We start from the raw sequence: 22,356 nt of genomic DNA on the forward strand, positions 1-22,356 counted from the left end.
AAAACAAAATATGTAATGTCAATTCCCTACTAGGAAAAATAACGTGATGGGCGCAGCAGGAAGTGTGGCTACGAGAATGTTGAAAATAGAAAAGTGAAATTTGATCAATGCTACAGGATTCGGAACTAAAATGACCTATAAGGTTTTAGAAAGGTAAGATACCCAAGATGGAGACTGGCGAGTTAGACTGAGGATGGACTGTTGGCGTATGGCTGAAATTTGTAATGAGAGGTGAATTGAGCTGGGGAAAGCAGAGATTTCTTGAGATACTGAGAAAAGTGCAAAGTTCCTAAGAAGCAAATGGTGGGCAGGGAAGAAGCAGAGATGGGAAGGCAGTAAAGGAGGCATAGAGAAAACAGAATCATGAGATGTGTGGGGGAGTGGGGCAATAGGAAGAAAACTCAGTCCTTTGGGGATGGAGATACCCCAAAGGACACCAACAGTGAGCATAGCTCAGGTGGTATAATGAGATCAGAACATCTGTCACATGACTGTTCCTTTAACTTGTGACTGCATTTTACAGACTGCCCAATTTCTAAGAGAACAAAGACCACAAAGAAATAAAGTAATTAACCCTATTGCCAAAATGAGCTTATGAACTATCACTTACCAGTGAAACACTGGGCTGGGGATAGGGGAAAAAATAAAGACTCCAAACATATTTTTTCACATCCTATAGACCATTTAGTTCCAGTCTCTTGACAAATTACTGTGACAGAGTAGACCCTTGGTCAAGACCCTCATTAGACTTCACCAGGTGGCAGAAAGTGTGCTCATCCTGTGTTTGAATAGGGAAAAAACTTATAAATGAAAGCAAGTAGAAAAAGTCTCTGAGGACAGTTCCAAGGACCCTAAATGGACAGGAAATCAAAATTCTGCTTCTTAGATGGTTTTGGTGAATTCCATTTCACTGATGAGATGCTGAGTTCAGTTTCTCAAGTTAAAATCATACTTCTAAGAATTTATTGGAAGAGGATATTTTCAGTCTAGTAAAATAAAGACTCAATAACTGGTACCCATTGTGGTAGCAGAATCACCTGTGCAGTAGTCCAGACAAGATGGGTGTTGGTTTTGGTCAGAGTTTTGGTCTTTTGGATGGTAAAATATGAACATGTTTGGGAGCTACTTAGAGGATAGAGTTGTAAGAAATTGGCAAAAGGTTGAATATGAGGGAGAAGGTAGTTGGGATGATTTTGAGAGGGAACAACTGATTAGGTGGTGATTCATTTACTGAGTTAAGGAACTATAGAGAAATAATAGGTTAAAGATGAAGTGGTGACTTTAAAAGTTGATTTGAAGCCTTGTTGAATTTGATGAGTCTTTGAGGTTGCATCCAGGTGTAGATTCTGAATACAAACTGTGCACAGTATGACACTGCAGCTTCCAGAAGGGGTCTGGGCTGGGGTGATGGTGGGAGATTGCCTAAGGGAACAGGCAGAGTGAGGATAGCTACAGAGCTGAGCCTTGAGTAATTCCATCATTTAAAAAAAAAACTGAAAAGAGAATGAAAAATATGAAAAGGAAGCAGATGAAAAGTTGTCAGAAAGATATAAATTCTGCCAAGAATATGAGTGAGTTTGGAAGTTGACTCTTTCCCGAGTGAGCCTCCAGATGAAAATGCAATGCAGCTAACACCTTTATAGCTTTGTGAGTACTTGAGTAGAAGACCTAGTTAAGCTACCCAGGATCTTGACCCATAGAAACTTGAGTTAATAAATACATTGTAAGTCACTAAGTTTTTGCTAATTTTCTATGCAGAAATAGAAAACTAATATTATGTACATACAAATCACCTGAGGATATTTGTAAAGATTCTGACTGAGTAGGTCAGGGGTGAGGCAAGAAATTCTGCATTTCTAAATAGTCCAAGAGACACTCATGCTTCTAGTCCAAAACCACATTTTCAGCAGAAAGGGAATAGATGCCTATTGAGACATCTTCCAGTTCAAAGATTATAAGCCAGCTGAAGAAGAAAAAAGCGAGGGATTTGAGGAAAATGATTTATTGCTGTTTGCAATTATCCAAGACTGACTTTAGCAATTTCACTAAGAACTGACAAATTATGTTGAGCAAGGTTAAATGCATAGGGAAGTATTTCACAGAAATAATTTTCAAAGAAATTTAATGCTGTGCTGGAGAAAGGAGAAGACTAACGATGAAATAAAGGTTGGAAAGAGAAATAGAGCAAGCTTCCAGCTTAGCTAAATATTATATATGTAAATTGTGTTGGTATAGGGGGTGGGGATCCCCACTGTTATCCTGTTTCATATACAAAGTGCGCATATACAGAGAAGAGTATATTAGTAAATGAGTGACCCCCTCCATAACACAATGGAAGTCTAAAAGGCACTTACTAAAAATGATGACTTATCTACAGTAGAGTAATCTCAGCATGGAGATGACAACCTCTGAGCTTCTACTAAAATGAAACATGAGGGACGATAGTGCACAGAGCACTGGAAAGCATGGGTTTTTAAGATACTTTTGCTTCTGGCCAGATACGTGTATCTACAATCTAGTCTCTCTGAGCCATAATGTGCTTGCTAAGCCATACCTGCCTCCATGGTACCCACTTCACAAGACGCAGAGTAAAGAAATGAAAAGAACCATCTGTAGAGTCAACAGCACCCATATTTTAACCCGACTCTGAATTATGAGCTCTTGACCATTGACAAGTTCACTTCATTGAGACTTTTTTTTTCTCTTCTATTACATGGTTTAAAATAATACACACTTCAAGCATTTTGTGAGGATTTGAAAATGCTTATAACAGTGGATTCTCATGTTAGATGTTCAAGCACTAAGCTCTCCCGTTGGGTGGAGCCTTGTGGAAAAAAAAAAATCTGGTCACCAACTTAACCATTTCACATGTTTTTCTTGACCAAGATAATCAGGAATTTGTTTTTGTTTTCTTGCTTCAGCAAAATGAGGTGAGATCACTTGTTTTTGACAGCATGAAATGTCATTGCAATTCTCCCTCTTCTAGCGTCCAGCTCAGGGGATCTTAACCAGGGGTCTGTAAGCTTGAATTGAAATTCAAAAAACCATTATTCTTGTGAGGACATGTTGGTGTGGGTGGGATATATTTGTTAAATAATGCACAGTATAATGTGGACTTAGTAAGGGGTCTTTGGTTTTCACAGGACTGGCAAAGGGGTCAGTGGAACAAAAAAGGTTAAGAACCCCTGGTCTAGCTGCTAAGGCAATGAGAATTTTTTGCGTTGTTTGTGTTATTAAATATTTTGAATTAGGCAATAAAAGCTGGATTAAGTGGGGGGAAATAGGACTCTATGAGAAAGGAGTGGGCACACTCAGATGAGTATGTCCTTGGGTCATTCCTAGTATTATGCATATTCAAAAGTCTCTTGCAGGTGGGCACTTAGCTCAGGAACATCCTGTGGTGTTGAAAGCAGCCAGACAGGTAGAACCAGAGCAAGACTGCTTCACGTGGCAGCCTTGAGGCCTGGGAACAAATTGCCACAGCAAACTGCAAGAACTGAAGGACCCAAATGCCCCATGTCTCTCCAGCACTTCTGGCAAAGAGAAAACACTCGGAACTCAGCTGGCCAAGTCCATTAGCCAACAAAAGAGAAACCTTCCGCAGTTTGACCTTTGTTGATCTTACTGATATGCTAGACTTTCTATTTCCACCTTCACAATCTGTGTATAGACTCCCATCTGCTCTTATCTGCACTATTTCAAGGGCTACCTAACTCATCTCCAGGACTTTATTCTTTTTCCCTTCAAGATCCCCTACCATGTCTACACAAAGCATACATCTTACCACGTCACCATCGACCTTACATCCAAACCCTCCAGGCTGGCTTACACCACTTCCATTTCTTAGCCTTTGCATTTCCTAGGGCTGCCACAGCGGAGTATCACAAACTGGTTGGCTTAAAACAACAGAAATCTATTCTCTCAGTTCTGGAAGCAAGAAGTCCAGAGTAAGGGTGTTGACAGGGCCATACTCCCTCTGAGGGCTCTAGGAGAGGATGCTTCCCTGCCTCTTCCTAGCTTCCTTTGGCTCCTGATGATACTTGGAGTGCCTTGGCTAGTAGCTGCATACTCCAATCTCCTCCTCCATCTTCACATGCCTTCTTCCCTGTGTGTGCCTCTTTGTGAATTGACTTCTGCTAATATGGACACCAGTGATTGTATTTAGAGTCCACCCTAACTCAGAATGACCTCACCTTAATTATATCTGCAAAGATCTTATGTCTTAAAAAAAAAAAAAAAAAAAGGTCATATTGTGACATTCCAGGGGAATATGAATTTGGAGAGGGGAACACCGTTCAACCCACTGCACTGTTTTTCTGCTGTACCTCCTGTCATGCCCCTCTGAAATAAGTTGGCTCCTCAGCTAAACCAAGTTCTCAGGGTGCTTCTGTGAATTTGCCTGCTTAGGTGTCTATGCATTGAAATATTCCCCTCCCAGTCTGGGTTTGGAGAACTCCTGTTCTCTCTACCACACTCAATGAAAATTCCATCACCTCTAGGAATTTGCTCTGACTTCACTTGCAGAGGTAACTGCTTTTCCTCTGTACTCCTTACTATACTTCTTGGGACTTTGAATGCCATTTGCATGTCTTGCTTACTCGAATGTGAACTTTGAGGGCAGAGACTTGATGTATTTGCATTGGTCCTCATGGTGCAATGTTACAGACACTGATAAAGGAAAGAGATGACAAAGCTTTAGCCCTAGTTCTCCACAAGCTAGCTGTGAGTCAGTCTGCCTCTGATTTATAAAATGTAAAAGCTGAAGGAGATGACCTTTGAAGGCTACTTTCAGTATTGTGCTTCTAGCAATTTCTCCCTTGGTAGCTTACTTGCTCCCCTGAAATGCTGGTCTACAACTGAAATGCTGATCTTAACCTTTTTTGTTCCATGGACCCTTTTGCCAGTCAGGTGAAAAACATGGACTCCTTACTAAGTCTACACTATATTGTGTATTATTTAAGAAATATATCATGCCCACACCAACCTGTCCCCATAGGAATAATGTTTTTTGAATTCAAGCTTATGGACACTTTGTTAAGAACCCCTGGTCGACAAGGTCTTAAGACTTCCCACAGTAAACCTCAAGTAGAGAGCCAAGAATCTGCTCAACCTTTAACCTAGAGTCCTTCTGTATTCTCTTAAATGTATACCGAAGAATTCAGGCTTTAGGTGTATTTTAATGTGTCAGGATTTGTAAAAGCATAAGTAAGGGGTTTTGTGGGATTTGAAATTTAATTTTTGAGAAATGAAAAGTGCAAAAATGACAATATAAAAAATACCAAAGTATTTTGAACCTGAATTTTTAAAAAATTAATTTAAATCATATATAGCTTAGGTATATTTTGGTACAGGTTGTTGAGGAGTCCCCAGGAGGCCATTTCCCAATGCTGGTCATCCCATTCCTTCCCCTGTCCTCTCCTGTGCTTTCTCTTTTGTAGGAAGTAACTACCACCATGAATCTGCTGTGTGTCCTGTCTGTGTTTCCAACATTTTAATCAAATTTTTAAAATAGTAAACCATATGCAATAGTTTTTTATTCACATAAATTATATTTTGCTCTGCAAACCATTCTGTACCTTGCTTTTTCGCTCAATATGTTTTCAAAGGCAACCATGTTATAAACATATAGATCTGGTTCATTCAACTTAACCTTAACCTTGTATTCCATCCTAAGTCTGCCACAGTCCATTTATCCATTCTAATAATGGTAGCAAGTGGTTTCTTATTCTTCACAAACAATACTGCAATTTCATCTGCGTAAATATGTCCTGGCTCACCTGTTTATGCAAACATGTTTAGACCAAATACTACACACAACAACTGCAACAAAGAGACTCATTTCAGAGAGGTGTTCCTAGTTGCAATAGTAGTTAGAAAAGGATCCTGGGATATATATGACTAGACAATAGTTATCTTTCTCCCCCTCAGTCTTTGCTTAGAAATAACAATCAAACCTTAGAAAAAAATTTTCCCTATTGTAGCTGAAGTTTTGTTAACTTGAGAAATAGGGCTGAAAGATAGTACTGAAGGCCTTGTCTTGGGCCAAACTATTGTTCATTCATTCAAATTATAATCAGCATGGCACTGCATCAAAGGTGTAGCTTCAAAGAAGAAGCTATGCACCTTTACTCAAGGAGCCTGGCATCCAAAGGGGAGAGACTAAATACCAAGGCAAAAAGAAAAAAAAAAAATGAATGAGAGGTACCAAGCATAAAAGGTGGACAGATTTAAAAAAGGAACAATATGTTTCAACTGAGGATTCAGGGAGGGCTTTGTAGAGGATGTGACATTTGCCCTGAACCACGGAGGTAAAGGCAGTGGTCACCAGAGGTTCTGAGGGGAGGCAGAGGGAAGAACAGGTGCAACATGGGAGCATTTTTAGGACATTGGAATTGTCCTTTGTGACATTGCAATGACAGATACAGGGCATTACACATTTTGGTAAAACTTATAACATTATGTTGGCTAGTACAATGCTTCAATATGTACTCATCAATTGTAACAAATGTTCTATCCTAATGAAAGATGTTAATGTGGGAAAGTGTAGGAGGGGTAGGGGTGAGGTATATGGGAATCCCCTATATTTTTGATGTAACATTTATGTAATCTAAAGCTTCTTTTAAAATATGTATATATTTTTAAAAAGAAGTATATTTTTAAAAAGAAGTAGGATTTCTAAAGAGAAAAGGAAGAAGGGAATTTCTTATTTGTGGAATACTAGGGATAGCAGCATTGAGATGGGAAAATATATGGAGGGTGTTTCAGAGATACCCATGGCTGCTTTTCCGGTCCACACTCCCTCTCTTAGTTCCTTATGGGCAGGCACGACCATGTCCTATACCTTGTGACCCAACATCATCATCCTTGGAGGACCCAAGTCATTCCTACCAGAGAATGGTGAGTAACATTGTGCCTGGGTAGAGTAGGGTGACATGGGGGAAAATCTAGAAAAGTAGGCTGAATTAAGATGATGAAGGATCTCCTAGGCCAGGATGAAGGATTTTGTCTTCATCACACAAGTCATGGGAGGTTTCAATGGTTTTTCATAGAAGCATCATAGGATGGAAGAAGGTTGCAGTCTAGTGAGAGTACAGTGGGAGGGGAAGAGGCTGGAAATAGCTATACTAGGCCCTTTGAGAGTCCATGAGAAAGAAGAGGACCTGAACCAAGGTTGGGAAGGCCAAGGGAATGAACAGGAAACCAGGGTCTAATTCACTGATGAATACACATTCTCATGGGAAGCCAAAACCATCCTTATTTCATAATAATGTCTAGCTTCCCAAGTGAAACCAAAATGAGATCACTTAGTAGAAAATGTATTTTCACCTGGAGAAAACCAGGATGATTTTTCTTTCTCCACAACCATTGTCCATCATACTCCCCATCCCTGGCATTTCTAAAATCTGTTTGCATCGGAAGTATTTTCCCTTCCAGACTGTTTTAGCTTTGCCTTTGGGTTTCCCCCGCAGTGTGCATTTTTTTGCAGGTGCATTTGCTTGTATTTTGCAAAGCAGAAGCTTGCTTTGTTGTAACTTTCCTTCTTTTTTGTCCCTCTTCATTGTCTGCCTTTCCTAATTGGCGTTTGTAATAAGTCCCAGTTTAGAATCATTTGCAAGTTTCATTAACATACTGATTGCTCCTTTGTCATTAATAAAAACATTAAATTATTATTTAGCATTCATTGTGCACCAACAATGTATTAGGGGTTGAACAGAATATAGAAATAGATTCAGCTCTAACTACACCCTCATTTTTCTTTTCCCTGAAAACTTTGCCTCAAGTAACTGAGTGTAGTTGAGTTTTCCTCCTTCTATCCTTTGTGGACCACATGGGAGCCATTTCCCTGCATTGTGTGTGCCAGTTGGAATGAGCAGACATCTCCAGAAGTTCTCTCTCCTGAGAATGAAGTTATATTACTTAATTAGGCATCTCTCATCTCTTGTTCATGTCATTGATCAAGAATTTATATCCTGCCAATTACTCCTCCTCTCCTGAAATTCAGTCATTTAAACTATTTCTTTCTTTGTTCATTCCAGCAACAAACATTACCTGAGCACCTACTATGCTCAGAAGCTACATGAGGTTTGCCCAGAAACACCACCCCATCACACCTCTGTATCTCCTCTCTTCATCCTCCTCTGCCTAGAATGGCAGTCCCTCAACCGCCAGTCTACTGAAGTATTGTTTTTCCTTCAATGGTAACTCACACGGTACAATCTCATGTGAAGCCTTCCCGGATTCTGGCTTTCCCTTCACTCCAATTAGTCACTCCTACTCTGTGAATATATAGGGCCTCACGCAGTCATTTTGTGACCCCCACTAGACTTTGAGTCGTTTGATGAGAGGGACTAGGAAGCTTGTATCTCCTTGTGTGTGTGAAATTGGAATCATACATTATTTTACTAACCATTTGACTTGCTTGAGCTTCTACTTTATCCAGGGGATTACGAAGAAGAAACAGAGGTTAACTGAAGCAAGCTGATACACCAAAGATTCTTTTTTGATACTGATAAAGACCCCGGCCCCTGGTCCTGCCTGGAAGGAAGAACTGTAACAAAGAAATCCATCCGGCTGACTCCAGCAAACTCTGTTAATCTTACTGGATGGTCAAAGTCTTGCACCAACATCCTGGTTACTAATTAATGAACTCGGCCTCAAAGACACCCTTCCTGGAGTGTCCACATCTACTGCAACTAAGTTCATATAGTTCTCACCCCTCCCCATTCTCCCACACCTTCCTTTCCAAATAAGTTTCTCCCCCAGTTCAGCCTTTTGACAGAAACCTCTTTTGGGGCTGCTCCTGCATTAATGTAACTTTCACTCAATAAACTTGCTCTGCACCCCCTTTTTAAATCTGTTTATTTTCAGCACAACATGGTTTTGCTTGTCATAAGTGTCTGTACAGTATGCATACAATGAAGTATACATAGCATCCAAGAGTACTGTGTTTTAGCCATTGTCTGTGTATTCACACCTGACATTGGGTTCCAGTAAATCTCTTCCTACAATTGGCTGAGTGGATGTTGCCAATATATATTTCTGCAGTTTTCAATTTCATTCTGCCTCTTTTTTTAAAAAAATTTTAATTGTATTTTGAAGATATTTAGATCACAAAAATATGTTACACTAAAAAATATAAGAGGTTCCCATATACCCCACCCCCCACCACCCAAAACCTCTCACATCAACAACCTCTTTCATCACTGTGGCACATTCATTGCATTTGGTGACTACATTTTGGAGCACTGTCTGCCTCTTCTTTTTATCCTTCTTTATCCTATTTTAGATTGTGGGAAATGGCAGTTACGAAGGTGATCCTTTACTAGGACATACTTCAGTATTAGGGAAACCCATACTGGAAAGTTCTTCATGCAGTTATTAATCTCCTTAATCCCAAGCAAGGCTGCCCTATTCCAGCCTTTTAAAAAACCCGTTCTGAAAGCAGGCTCTTCAGGGCACCATTAGCTAATTCCTTTAATTTGCCTTTTGGGTACCTTGCTTCAGTTCTGTGTTTTGTGTCTACAAAATGTAGGGCCTTGGTTTTATAACTACTAGTCATTTGTTACTGGGAAAGACTGAGCCTTAAATTCATCACCTAAAAAGTGAAGAATTATGACAATTATCATATCTTTCCTCACAAGGTTGTTAGGAAAATCAAAGTTGCTTCCCTGAACAGAAGGTCTTTCGAAGAAATATATTTCTCCTGCATTCAGCCTGTTGGTAGCCCAGACATCCCTGAAAGGTCACTGTGTGATCATTTAGGAGTGGGAAGTGCTTGGTCCACAGTATACCAAAACATCGTAGAGGGGAGCCCTGCTTTGAAGCAACTATTTCCTCCTTAGTATTCCCTCGAGCCATTTTTCTCATTTAACTGGCCTGAAAATAGTTCTGACTGGGTTCTTTTGTGCTCAAATGGGATATTATCTTCCCTTAGAGAGCGTAAACTCTTCCTCCAGGACAGAAAGCTGAACACCAGAAGCTGCTGAGGAACGTCTCACTGTGCGTGGGTGAAAGAGGAAAGGACAGCGTCGGAGTGTGATGGGAGAATGTTGGTCAGGAGAGTAGACTCCACTCTGCCACTTGGTGTTTATGCCTTCCTCCAGATTCCTTATCTATAACAGGGAGATGATTAAGACTTACCTTGCAGGCGTGTGAGAAGAAATCATAAGCCATGTAAAGCAGTTGGGAAAGTAGAAAATTGCCGGATCATAGTAGGTTCTTCATTTAGGGTAGGGAGTTTTAACAACCTAACGTTAAGATTTTTTTTTTTTTTTTTTTTTTTGCTTCTAGACTTGTCTATCCATCTCTTTAAATTTAAAAGCTGTTTTTATTTACAAAGGACCCCAAACAACAGACCCTCCCACCACACCAAATACACACACACACTCATATACTAAATTTCTTCATTCAACAAGCGTTGAGTAAGTCCCTCCAATGTGTCAGACCATGGCAGGAATTGGTGATACAAATATGAAAAAGCTCATAATTACGTCAGATTAACTAAATCCCTGGATAACCCAAACATATCTAGCCCATCTGTCAGAAATACTTGAAATTCACTTCCCTTTAACTTTTTGGCCTTTCATAGAAGTTATGATCAGCTGAAACATTCTGAGCAGGGAAAACGGACCTGCATCCGCTGGATCATTTTCGTGCTATGAAAAATGCACTCAGTGTCAGTACATTTTGAATGAATTTTCTAAGTCAAGGACTTTGGTCCTATAGCAAAATATGACTCTTACCTTGGAAGAAAATAAACAGATAAATACATAAATGGCACTAAAAATAATAATTACCCAGAGGAACATGTGAATGACTTATGATACCACATATTGAGATTTTATTTTTTTGTTTTAATAACAGGGTCAGGCGGGGTCAATCCCCAGAATACCTAGGTAGCATGAGCTGTGTTGTAGGAAGGAAAAGCGAGAAGAATCTGTAGGTTTCATGGGTGCCGTAGAATGACAATAGCAGAGAGGAGGGGCCCCTGTGTGCTGGAGTTGGTGAGTAGTCCTCTTGATACAACTGCCACACACATTCATAATGAAACTGATTAATGACTTAGCTGTCATTGATACTGTCAAGCACTACACTATACTTGTTACTTGCATTTCCTCATCTATCCTTACAATGATGCCGTGAGGTAGGTGCTACTTTTTGGTTCTCATTTTCAAAAATGGGAACTGATGCTCCCTGGCTAAGAAACACGCACGGGAGCAAACACTTGGGACTTGAATCCCAGCCCCTTGACCGCAGGAGCTATTACTCTGCTGTTGTGCTTCCATTCACTGTCGGGTATATTACTAAAATGCATACCCTGAGTGATTTTAGAAAGGGAAGTTGCAAAACACAGGTAATAAGCAGCAACTGCTACTTTTAAATGGCATAACCATGCTGTGGCTTTGACAGAGCCTACTTAAAATTAGTATGTGTAGGAAGCGGATTTGGCTCAACTGATAGAGTGTCTGCCTACCATATGGGAGGTTCAGGGTTCAAATCCAGGGCCTCCTGGCCAATGTGGTGAGCTGGCCCATGCGCAGTGCTGATGCATGCAAGGAGTACCATGCCACGCAAGGGTGTCCCCTGTGTAGGGGAGCCCCACATGCAAGGAGTGTGCCCCTCAAGGAGAGCTGCCCCATGCGAAAAAAGCTCAGCCTACACAGAAGTGGTGCTGCACACAAGGAGAGCTGACGTAGTAGGATGATGCAACAGTAAAAGAGACATAGATTCCCAGTGCTGCTGACAAGCAGACAAAGAAGAACACAGAGCAAATGGACACAGAGAGCAGACAATGGCGGGGGGGGGGAAATAAATAAAAAATAAATCTTTGAAATAAAAAATTGTTACGTGACCCTGCCTCTCAGTTTGGCCATATCACTAGTTCCCGTCTCCCTTGTGGAATGCCTGCAAACAGTGAGGTCAACTTTTAGAACTTTACATGTGCACACATTCTGTCAAACTCAGTAGTGTTCCTACCATTCAGTAATTCGGATTCCCGAGAACACTCTCCCCTCTCTTTGGCTTGGCTAACTCCACTTCCCCTAGAGCCAGCTGTGTGGACCTAAAACCTCCTCTGGATAGCCTTCCCTGAACTCCAAATCTGGCTGAAGTGCTTGTGCCCTCTTCCTGGGTCATGCGTCTGTCTTAGCAGATATCATACTAGTTGATGGTTGATTGGCTTATGTCTCCCCCTTTAGACCAAAAGCTCCTTGAAATTAGCAATAATGAGTCTTCAGTGCAGACAATCTACAGACAAGTGAAGAATGAATAATCAGCTCACAAAACAAGCCTCCCCCAGTGGTGGTTTGATAACTACCCCAGAAAAACATGTTCCTAAGTCTATTCCATTCCTGTGGTTGTGAGCCTATTTTAAGTAGGACCTTTGATAAGGTTACTCAGTTAAGGCGTGTCTCACTTCAGTCAGGATGGGTCTTAAACCTACTACTTGGGTCTTTTATAAGAGAACGAAATTGAGAGAGAAAGTGACACAATCAACTCATAATCATCCTAATTTTTTTTGTCTAGGTCAAGACTGAATGTTAGCAGAAGGGATAAATGCTGAAATGGGAAGAATAAAAGACATGCCTTCTAAAGGGGTAACAAACGACACAATACACACTACATTTAAAATATGTATTGAAATTACAAACCAAACTTTTCCATATGATTCCAAAGTACAAAACACAACATTAAAAGGCATTCAAACAGTTCCTTTATACATCACAGTGTTAGTGGCACAAAATGTACTGACATTTCAAAAACACAAACCAAATTGTTTTTTTGTTTTTTGTTTTTTTTACCACCACTTGTCAAATACATAATGTATACATGGACATGACTCATTCATGCATATTTTTGTACAAGATTAAAATACACCCATGATAAAATGAGCAAAGAACAAAAGGAAGATTCAGGCATGTAACGTGTACCTACCCCTAACTGAAGGTTCCTGGAATCATGGAAGACAGGATTACACAAATCAAAGGAATGATGGAGACCATGGGGTTTTAAACACCAAAACAGCATGCTCTCCTAGTTGTAATGAATTAGCCTTTATATTTTAAAGCAGGCTCCTTTATTCCATCTAGCATTTTCGGCAATGCCAGTCATAATCCCTTCATCTTGTGTATTTTGATAAGGGCTTGGGGTTAATTACAAGAAATAAACAAGCTTTGGTATTTTTAAAGAGACTTTCATGAAGTGTTATACATGCAAAATGGTTTCCCTTGATAATTTCACCATGATTTTATGTATATACACACAGACATTTATTATTAAATGGGAATCTGATAAATATACAAAAAGCCCACCCTGGTTCTTTCCAAATTTTAAAGACTATCAAGGGAAGTATTTTCTCTTCTAATTTGTAAAATAACTTGTATTTTTATAACATAAGTGAAAAAGATAAACTCATCTTTAAGTAATGTTGGTCTATCTGATCATCTCTTTGCCCATGAAACCTGGTTCTAATCAGGAATTGGCCTGAGTTGTTAATCGGTTTTAAAGAATAATAGATTGTCAAGACAATCTCTTCTTTTTAAGATACATGATCTGATCAAGGTTGGTTCCTCAGTTAACTGCTACCCCTGGAATTGAGGAAGAAGAACTGGTTTTGAAAGCAATTCATGACATCGAAGTTTTGTTGTTTTTTTTTTTTTATGTTCAGATCTTAAGTCAATCTCTGCTATGTAAACTTCTATGTGGACTTCTTCTCTGAAGGCAGTGGCCTCAGGTGAAGATTGCAAAGTTGAGCTGGCCAGCTACAAGTGTATATGACAGAACAAATTAAGAGAAAAGTCAAACCCGGTAAAACTTCATAATGTGGCCAGTGACCAAAGTGGCTCAGTTGTACCCCCATCACGTACCCCCTGCAATAGAATAAGCCAGGGCCAATCCTCCACCGCACTCCCCAGTAAGGGTCTTCAAATGAATAAACACACATGGGCTTCCAGAGTGTCAGTGTGAAAACCAACTGCAAAAATGAATATCATTTTTAAAGCAAGACAAATTATGCTGAATAACAGGAACAAGTCTATCTAATGTAGAACTCCCCAAGTTTTATTTGGGAGAGACAGAAAGGATGAATTTCAAAAATAGGACTATCTCTTCATGTTCTATTTACACCTTATATCAATAAATCATTATTCATACTACATCAACATAAAAATGAGTATGGCATTCCATACTGAAAAAAAGAAAATGAATCCGATAGGGAGAAAAAGTTTATGTGTATCTCAATGTGAGCTTGCTAAACAAACTAAGTATGCTCAACGCAAAATCTCTCAGCAAGCAGGTGCTGCTTTGCCTGTCCTTGGCCTTGACAACTCTAGGTTCCCTATATAAATCAAACCAAATGCTTGCAAAATTACTGGTGGTGAAGGCAAAATGATGGTCGGGGCTTTGGACATATATGATGGGGCTAGAGAATGCTCTAGCCTAAGAGAAAAGCCCATCCCTCTGGAAATCCAGAAATTGGGATCCTAACCCAGGGAATGCAATCCTTCCAAACATTCTTATTTCCATCCCAACGGACAGGGGTATGTCATACAGGCATACCTCATTTCAGTGCCATTTGCTTTTTTGCAATTCACTGACACTATGTTTTTTTACAAATTCAAGATTTGTGGCAACTTGAGTTGACCCAGTCTATCAGCACTACTTTTGCATCTGCATGAGCTCACTTCTTGTCTCTGTGTCACATTTGGGTATTCTGTGATCAGTGATCTTTGATGTTACTACTGCAATTGCTTTGGGGCACTGTGATCTGTGCCCATAAAATACATGATAACTGTTGCGCGTATTCTAATTGCTCTGCTGACCAGCTGTTGCCCTTTCTTCCTCTCCTCAGGCCTCTCTATTCCCCAAAACATGACAATGTATACTGAACTTAGGCCAATTAATAACCCTATAATGGACTTTAAATGCTCAAGTGGAAGGAAGAGTCACATGGCTTTCGTTTTAATTCAAAAGCTAGAAATGATTAAGCCAAGAAAGGCTGAAAGCTAGGCTTCTTGTGCCAAACAGTTACCCAGGTTCTGAAGGAAAAGGAAAAGTTCTGGAAGGAAATTAAAAGTGCTACTCCAAGGGGAGTGGATGTAGTTCTGTGGTTGAGCACCTGCTTCCCATGTACGAGGTTCTAGGTTCAATCCCTGGTACCTCCTAAAAATAAAAAAATAAAAGCACTACTCCAGTTAACACACAAAGGATAGGAAAGCCAAACAACCTTCTCACAGATACGAAGAATGTCTGAGTGGTCTGGACAGAAGATCAAACCAGCCTAAGTATTCCCTTAAGCCAAAGCCTAATCCAAAGCAAGGGCATAACTCTTTTCAATTCTAAGAAGGCTGAGCGAGGTGAAGAAGGTGCAGAAGAAAAGTTGGAAGCTAGAAGAGGTTGGTTCATGAGGTTTAAGGAAAGAGGTCATCTCCATAACATAAAAGTTTAAGGTGAAGCAGCAAGTACTGATGAAGAAGCTATAACAAGTTATCCAGAAGATCTAGTTAAGGTAATTGATGAAGGTAGGTACAGAGAACAATGATTTTCAGTGTAGATGAAACAGACTTCTATTGGAAGGAGACGCCATCTAGGACTTTCGTAGCTGGAGAGAAGTCAATGCCTGGCCTCAAAGCTTCAAAGGACAGGATGACTCTCTTTTAGGGGCTAATGTAGCTAGTGACTTTAAGTTAAAGCCACTGCTCATTGACCATTCTGAGAATCCCAGGGCCCTTAAGAATGATTCTAAATCTACTCTGCCTATGCCCTATATATGCAACAAGAAAGCCTGGATGACAGCATATCCATTTACAACCTGGTTTACCAAATATTTGAAACCCACACTTGAGACCTCCTGCTCAGAAAAAAAAAGAATCCTTTCAAAAGATAACTGCTTATTGACAATGTACCTGGTCACCCATGAGCTTGGATGGAGATGCACAATGAGACGGAGGTTGTTTGTTTTCATGCCTGCTGACACAGTATCATTTCTGGAGTTCATGGAACAAGGAGTAATTCTGACTTTCAAGTCTTATTATTTAAGAAACACATTTCATAAGGCTATAGCTGCCATAGATAATGATTCCTCTGAGGCATCTGGGCAAAGTAAATTGAAAACCCCTGGAAAGGATTCACCATTCTAGATGCCATTAAGAACATTCATGATTCATGTGAGGAGGTCAAAATATCAGTATTAAAAGGAGTTTTGCAGAAGCTGGTTCCAACCTCATGAATGACTTTGAGGGATTTAAACTTCAGTGGAGGAAGTAACTGCAGATGTGACAGAACTAGCAAGAGAACTAGAGTGAGAGGTAGAGCCTGAAGATGTGACTGAATTGCTGCAATCTCATAATAAAACTTGAATAAGAAGTTGCTTCTTAAGGATGAGCAAAGACAGTGGTTTCTTGAGATGGACTCTACTCCTAGTGAAGCTGCTATGAAGCAATGTTGAAATGACAACAATTTAGACTATTATATCAATGTAGTTGATAAAGCATCGGCAGGGTTGAAAAGGATTGACGCCAATTCTGAAAGAAAGGTGTACTGTGGGTAAAATGCTATGAAACAGCATTACATGCCACAGAGAAATACTTCATGAAAGGAAAACTCAATGGCTGTGGCAAACGTCATTGTTGTCTTATCTTAAGAATTTGCTACAGCCATCCTAGCAGTGGGAACCACCACCCTGATCCATCAGCAGCAGCCATCAACATCCAGGCAAGACCTTCCACCGGCAAAAAGTTCATGACTAGCTGAAGGCTTAGATGATGGTTAGCATTTTTTAGCAATAAAGAATTTTTAAACTAAGGTATGCACATTGTTTTTTAGACATCATGATATTGCTTACTTAATAGGCTACAGTATAGTGTAAACATAACTTTTATATGTACTGGGAAACCAAAAAATGTCTGCGACTTGCTTTATGGTGATAGTCACGCCATTATGGTGGTCTGGAACTGAACCCGTAGTATCTCTGAGATATGCCTGGACAGAGCCATCCAACGGGCAGCAGGTTTCACAGGCAGCATGGCCTGGGAGGCCATGGAAACCTGTCACATTCACCACTGAATACAGGGCTGCAGACCTGCCATCTTTCACAGGCTCGGTAATGGGTAGATGGCCAAACCCATATACCAAAGTCTGAGCACTCCAGCCCAGACCACTTACTTCTTCAGGATCAGGAAATTGTCAACCCTCTCCAGAAAACCATTCGATCCCTGATTCCAATCCCAACGTCTCAAACTTCAGACTCACTGCCCAGATTTCATTCAGAAAGATGATCTCAGGTATGTTTTAATTTAGGTACTGAAATTTTAAATAGCAATTATATGAAGGATTTTTTGAAAGCAACATGAGTTTGATACAGATTGGCTTTCTAGATAGCTTCAGTTTCATAAAGAAAATAAATACTAGAGGTGGAGAGTGAGGTGATCCTATTTCTTCTAAAGTATTAACTTTTAACAAAGGAAGAAAGCCAAAAAATTTCTATTCAGGGAAGGGAAATTAGGACCTGAGACTGAAACGTAAATACAGAAGTCAAACACACAAAAACATTTGAAAAAATGTGCTTGCCATCAGGAACAAATGAGATAAAACTTAGATTTTCTTTTTTCCTTTTTTTTTTTTTAACTCATCTGTGGTACTTTTAATAAGTGCAAAAGAGTTCCACTATAGTAAATCTAGAATGTTTGCCTTTCTGTTATTTTAAGAAGTCCCAAGCCCAATATAATCACTTTGCTTTTAGAAAGCACATATGGATTTAAAGGCCAGTTTAAAATCAGCTCTCTTTAAAGAATAAATTTTCTCTACTTTTCAAAGTCAACCGATGGAGTAATTGGTGTCTTCTTATTGATTAGTGCATTTTGCTGCCATGGTAACAGTTACACACAGCCCTGCAAGAGACAAGAGTTAAAACTCCCAAATGAAAATGACTGAATGGGATGGGAGGCTTTTTAAGGAGGGTGAAAACTGTTAGCAACAGGACGCAGAACTTGATTTCTCCAAAGCATCTAAGTCATTGGGAGAAAAACAAAGAGAGAAAATCCAGGAAATTCCTCCCTAGCCATCAAAATTCCTCCAGCCTCTGTCCTCTGAGGGTCAATGTTATTTTCTTCTTACTCTGCTTAACCGAGGCGAGTGGCCAAACTGTCATGATTCCAAGTAGACTGATCACCAAGTAAAAGATTTGTTTTTAAAACATTAAAAACAAACAAAAAAACAAAACTGGGTGAGAAGTGAGTCCCATGAGCTGAGCTGAGTCACCAAAGAGAGAAAAAACCAAAGGCAAATCCAGATGGGTGAAGGAGATGTCCCTTTAAACCTGTCAGATACTTTGAAAGAAATGTAACTATATAGGAATCACGTTTATGACAACACACAACTTACAGCTTTCAAAAAGTCATTGCAAGTTTCAAGAAATAAACAGAGTGCATAAGGCTTTCTAAATCTCCTGAAAAGTGGCCAAGCCAGAAAAGTTGGTTAACTCTAACTTCTTAAAATGTAAAATTTGAGAAAGGCAGGATGGTTTATATGCACCTTGTTGATTTTCACTACTCGTTTGGAAAAAAAAACAAACAAAAAACCTATTCTAAAAAGGATTTTACTAAAAGCCATTAAGAATAAAAACAGTTATCACAAACAGATTATTCTCAAGTCAGAATAATCAGATTCTGTCTGAAGTGAGCTGTAATCCTTAAAGGACATCTTCTCTCAACAACATGACACCATCTTGAAGTCAAGGAGGAGATAGAACAATGTTTTGTACGAGAAGGTCTCTTAGGCTACTACCAGACATTTCTAGTGTGTCACCCCAGGGAGAAAACTGCCCATCGTTTTTCTCACAGCACCTCCCTCGTCAAGTCGGCGAATACTGATTGTGTGGGGTGTGCCCTGCCCACGCCTGCCTTGCCTTTCATATGCCTAGTTTACTGCAAATGGGGCCTCGGCAAACGTTCCGGCATCAGTCCCTGAAATCACGGTATCCAGCGTGACACTGTGAAGCTCAATGGGGCACATAAGGCAAGAAAGATGTTTAGTGAGAGGGGGGACAACAGGGTGGGATGGGGGCGAGCCCCGCATCTTGAAGGCAGGGATCTCGTTCCAGCATCTTGCCTTTCTCTAAGTGGGCAATGGGTCGTCATCCCCTTTACTGCACTTGCACTTGCAGCAAAGCACAAATGGAGTAGCCAGCAGCAGGAAAGGCGAGGCCACCAGGAGCAGGAGCCCAAATCCGGCAAAGATGCCCACGACCTGGAAGAAGACAGCAGAGGAGCAAAGGATTAGGGGGCGTTGGGCTATAGGTTCCACAGCTCAAGTGCAAACCACATGCTCAGCCATCCATCCACAGCCATCCACCCATATTTCCTTCCCCTACTTCCCTCTCTTCCATCTATGCACCCAAACGTCAATCCATCCAATTAGCCACAAGTCTGATTGACCCGTAAGCTTCCCTGAGCCAGGCACTGTACTAGGTGTTGCAAATACAGAAGAGCATCCAAATTGGCAGAAAGAGACCAAGACATAAACAACTGATAACAATACCTTTAACAGAAACTGTCATCGTGGGCTCAGCGTACAAGGTGAGCCCAAGAGACTACTTTTGCTAGGGGGAGCAGGGTTTCTAATGGGAGATGGCTGAGATGATAAATCCAAGCAGGTGACATTACACAAGTACCCCCGGGACAAGGGATTCCAGGCAGAGGAACAGAAAAAGAGAAAGCACTGCACATCGGGGAGTGACTGCACCTAGGACATTCCTGGAGCACAACGCACAACCCTGAATTTTAGGTGTTTTCCTTTTAGTTTTAAAACAAAATTTCACCCCAAGTATGAAGACTAGAGGGAATAAGCCTCAAATGTGTACCCTTGTCATCTAAACCAGGTAGTGGGGGCTGGTCCATGGACTCCATCCTCAACTTTATCCCTCACAGGCTGGAGAGAGCCTGGAGTTGAAATCTGAGGATGGAGTTCGCCCACCACCTAGTGTTCACAGTGTTAAACACACGAAAGAGCTTGGCAAGTGGTTCTACTTCTGACTCTGATTGGCTCAGGGAATTCACTTCTTCATGGGCTTCTGTTTTCTCAACTATAGTACAAGCAAATGATCTAAAAATCTCTTAAGGGCCATTATGCTAAAGCAGTTCAGATGTGTTAAAGACACTCTGACTTCAATTTCAGCCTCAAACACACACACACTCTCTCTCTCCTTCTCCTGCACTCTCTCACACAGACAAGTTGCATTTATAAATTAGATTGTGCTAATGCTGAGACTTCATCTTTGCTCTCCAGATGGCTAAGTTTACTTGTCTGAATGGACTGCCAATGGTGGAATGATACAGTGTGGCAGCTGAATTTAGAGTTTGTTTGAATTTTTGTTAAAATCATGTGCAAAGAGATATTTGAGAATATGTAAAAGAAACAGAATAAAGTGTTACTGTTCTTATTTAGAAGATTCTCTCTATCCCAACTACAGGGACCACAGTTGTCCAGAAAGAGCCAGAAGATTCTTTGCAGGCAAAATTAGGTCAAAATTCTTGACCAAATGCTTACATTATTGGTCCATAAGACAACATCTTAACTTTTCAGTTTGCCCTGACTCTTAATTTGCATGTTATTTTGTGTTAGGTTACCCAATCTACTGCAAATTAGTGGTAGCGGGATGCAGATCTTGTTAGAAGAAAGGCAGCCAACAATAAAGGATGAGACAGAAAGCAAATATTACAAAACGAAGAAATGATCACTTAGTGAACGTGTGTTAGGCACTGAATTCCATACTGTGGGAGAAATGAGATATGGGTAAAATAATCTCAAGTTACTGAAGGAGTCACACTGCTCCATTCATCTCGACAAACCCTGAGGTTTAAAGAAACAACCTCTCAGTCTGAAAGTCCTTAAACTGTAGGTTGCTTAGGAAAAAGGCACACTTTTGTGAACTATTATAAGCCCCAGAGTACTGTCTAGGGCCTCTCTCATAATATAGGCTAATATATATTCATGGAATGAGCAATGCTCAACAGAAATTGGTATGTCCTGAATCGTCTCCCTCAGAGAAGTCTTTACAAATTGAATCCAAGGGTTTGGAAACCCTAAGCCAAAATCCAAAGATCTGGTAAGGTTAACTGAATTCCTGTCATTCACTAAAACTCAGCCTTCAAACATGCCCCATATATATTTGCTGAGCCCATGTTTGAAGGAGCAGGGTCTGGGGATAAAAACTCCTGCAGTGGGTTGTGGAGTGGGGTGCTGAAGTCAGCTGGCATGGGAGCCCATTGTGTGCATTTCATCCTAACCCTGCATTCAGTGACATCACACTGGAAGCTTGAAATTGCCATGATGGGAGTATTTTTTTTTTTAATGAGATTAACAGAGATTGAACCCAGGACCTCATAAATGGGAGGCAAGTGCTCAAATACTTAGCTACACCCACTCCCCCATGATGGGAATACTTATTGGTTGGTGCAATAGTAATTGCAATTTTGCATTTTTGATATTCGCCATTTAATATTGGAATACAATTCTTAAATAATGTGGTTATGTTATACATCATTTTAATGTCCATTTCTTGCTTTATGTTTTTTTGCTGATAATTACTTGCTGCTTATTTTATATTTATTTCAGATATGATGTTAGACAAAAAGCAAATTTGAGCGATTTTCTTATTTGAGTTCAAAATGAGTCGTAAAGCAGCAGAAACAACTGGCAACATTAACAATGCCTTTGGCCAGGAACTGCTAATGAACATATAGTGCAGCGGTGGTTCAAGAAATTTTGCAAAGGAGACCAAAGCCTTAAAGATGAGGAGCATAGTAGTGGCTGGCCATCAGATGTTGACAATGACCAATTAAGAGCAATCATCGAAGCTGATCCTCTTAACAACTACAGAGAAGTTGCTGAAGAACTCAATGTCAACCATTCTATGGTCATTCGGCATTTGAAGCAAACTAAAAAAGTGAAAAGTTCGGTAAGTGGCTGTCTTGTGAGCTGACCAAAAATTTTAAAAATCATTGTTTTGAAGTGTTGTCTTCTCTTATTCTACACAACAACAAACCATTTCTCATTTGGATTGTGACGTGTGATAAAAAGTGGATTTTGTATGACAACCAGTGATGATCATCTCAATGGTTGGACCATAAGAAGCTCCAAAGCCAAACTTGCACCAAAAAAGGTCACGGTCACTGTTTGATGGTCTGCTGCCAGTCTGATCCACTGTAGCTTTCTGAATCCCAGTGAAACCATTATATCTGAGAAGTATGTTCAGCAAATTGATAAGATGCACCAAAAACTGCAATACCTGAGGCCGGCATTGGTCAACAGAAAGGGCCCAATTTTTCTCCATGACAATGTTTGACCACACATTGCACACCA

At 40.2% G+C, this 22,356-nt stretch overlaps 1 protein-coding gene across 3 annotated transcripts in view; it reads right to left on the bottom strand.

Moving 5' to 3' along the window:
• Window positions 1-13,591: 13,591 nt before the first annotated feature.
• Window positions 13,592-22,356, bottom strand: part of RNF144A (ring finger protein 144A) — a 141,505-nt gene continuing 132,740 nt past the window's right edge. For 2 of the 3 annotated variants that reach the window (XM_004448262.4, XM_004448260.5), the window contains one exon: window positions 18,995-19,242. In XM_004448262.4, the coding sequence (XP_004448319.1) occupies window positions 19,111-19,242 (132 nt within the window). In that variant the 3' untranslated portion in view covers window positions 18,995-19,110. Of the gene's footprint in view, window positions 19,243-22,356 lie in introns of all 3 variants that reach the window. The other variant, XM_004448259.5, reaches the window with a different exon arrangement.

Source organism: Dasypus novemcinctus, chromosome 25 (genome assembly GCF_030445035.2).
Source record: "Dasypus novemcinctus isolate mDasNov1 chromosome 25, mDasNov1.1.hap2, whole genome shotgun sequence".
Classification (NCBI taxonomy): Eukaryota; Metazoa; Chordata; class Mammalia; order Cingulata; family Dasypodidae; genus Dasypus; species Dasypus novemcinctus.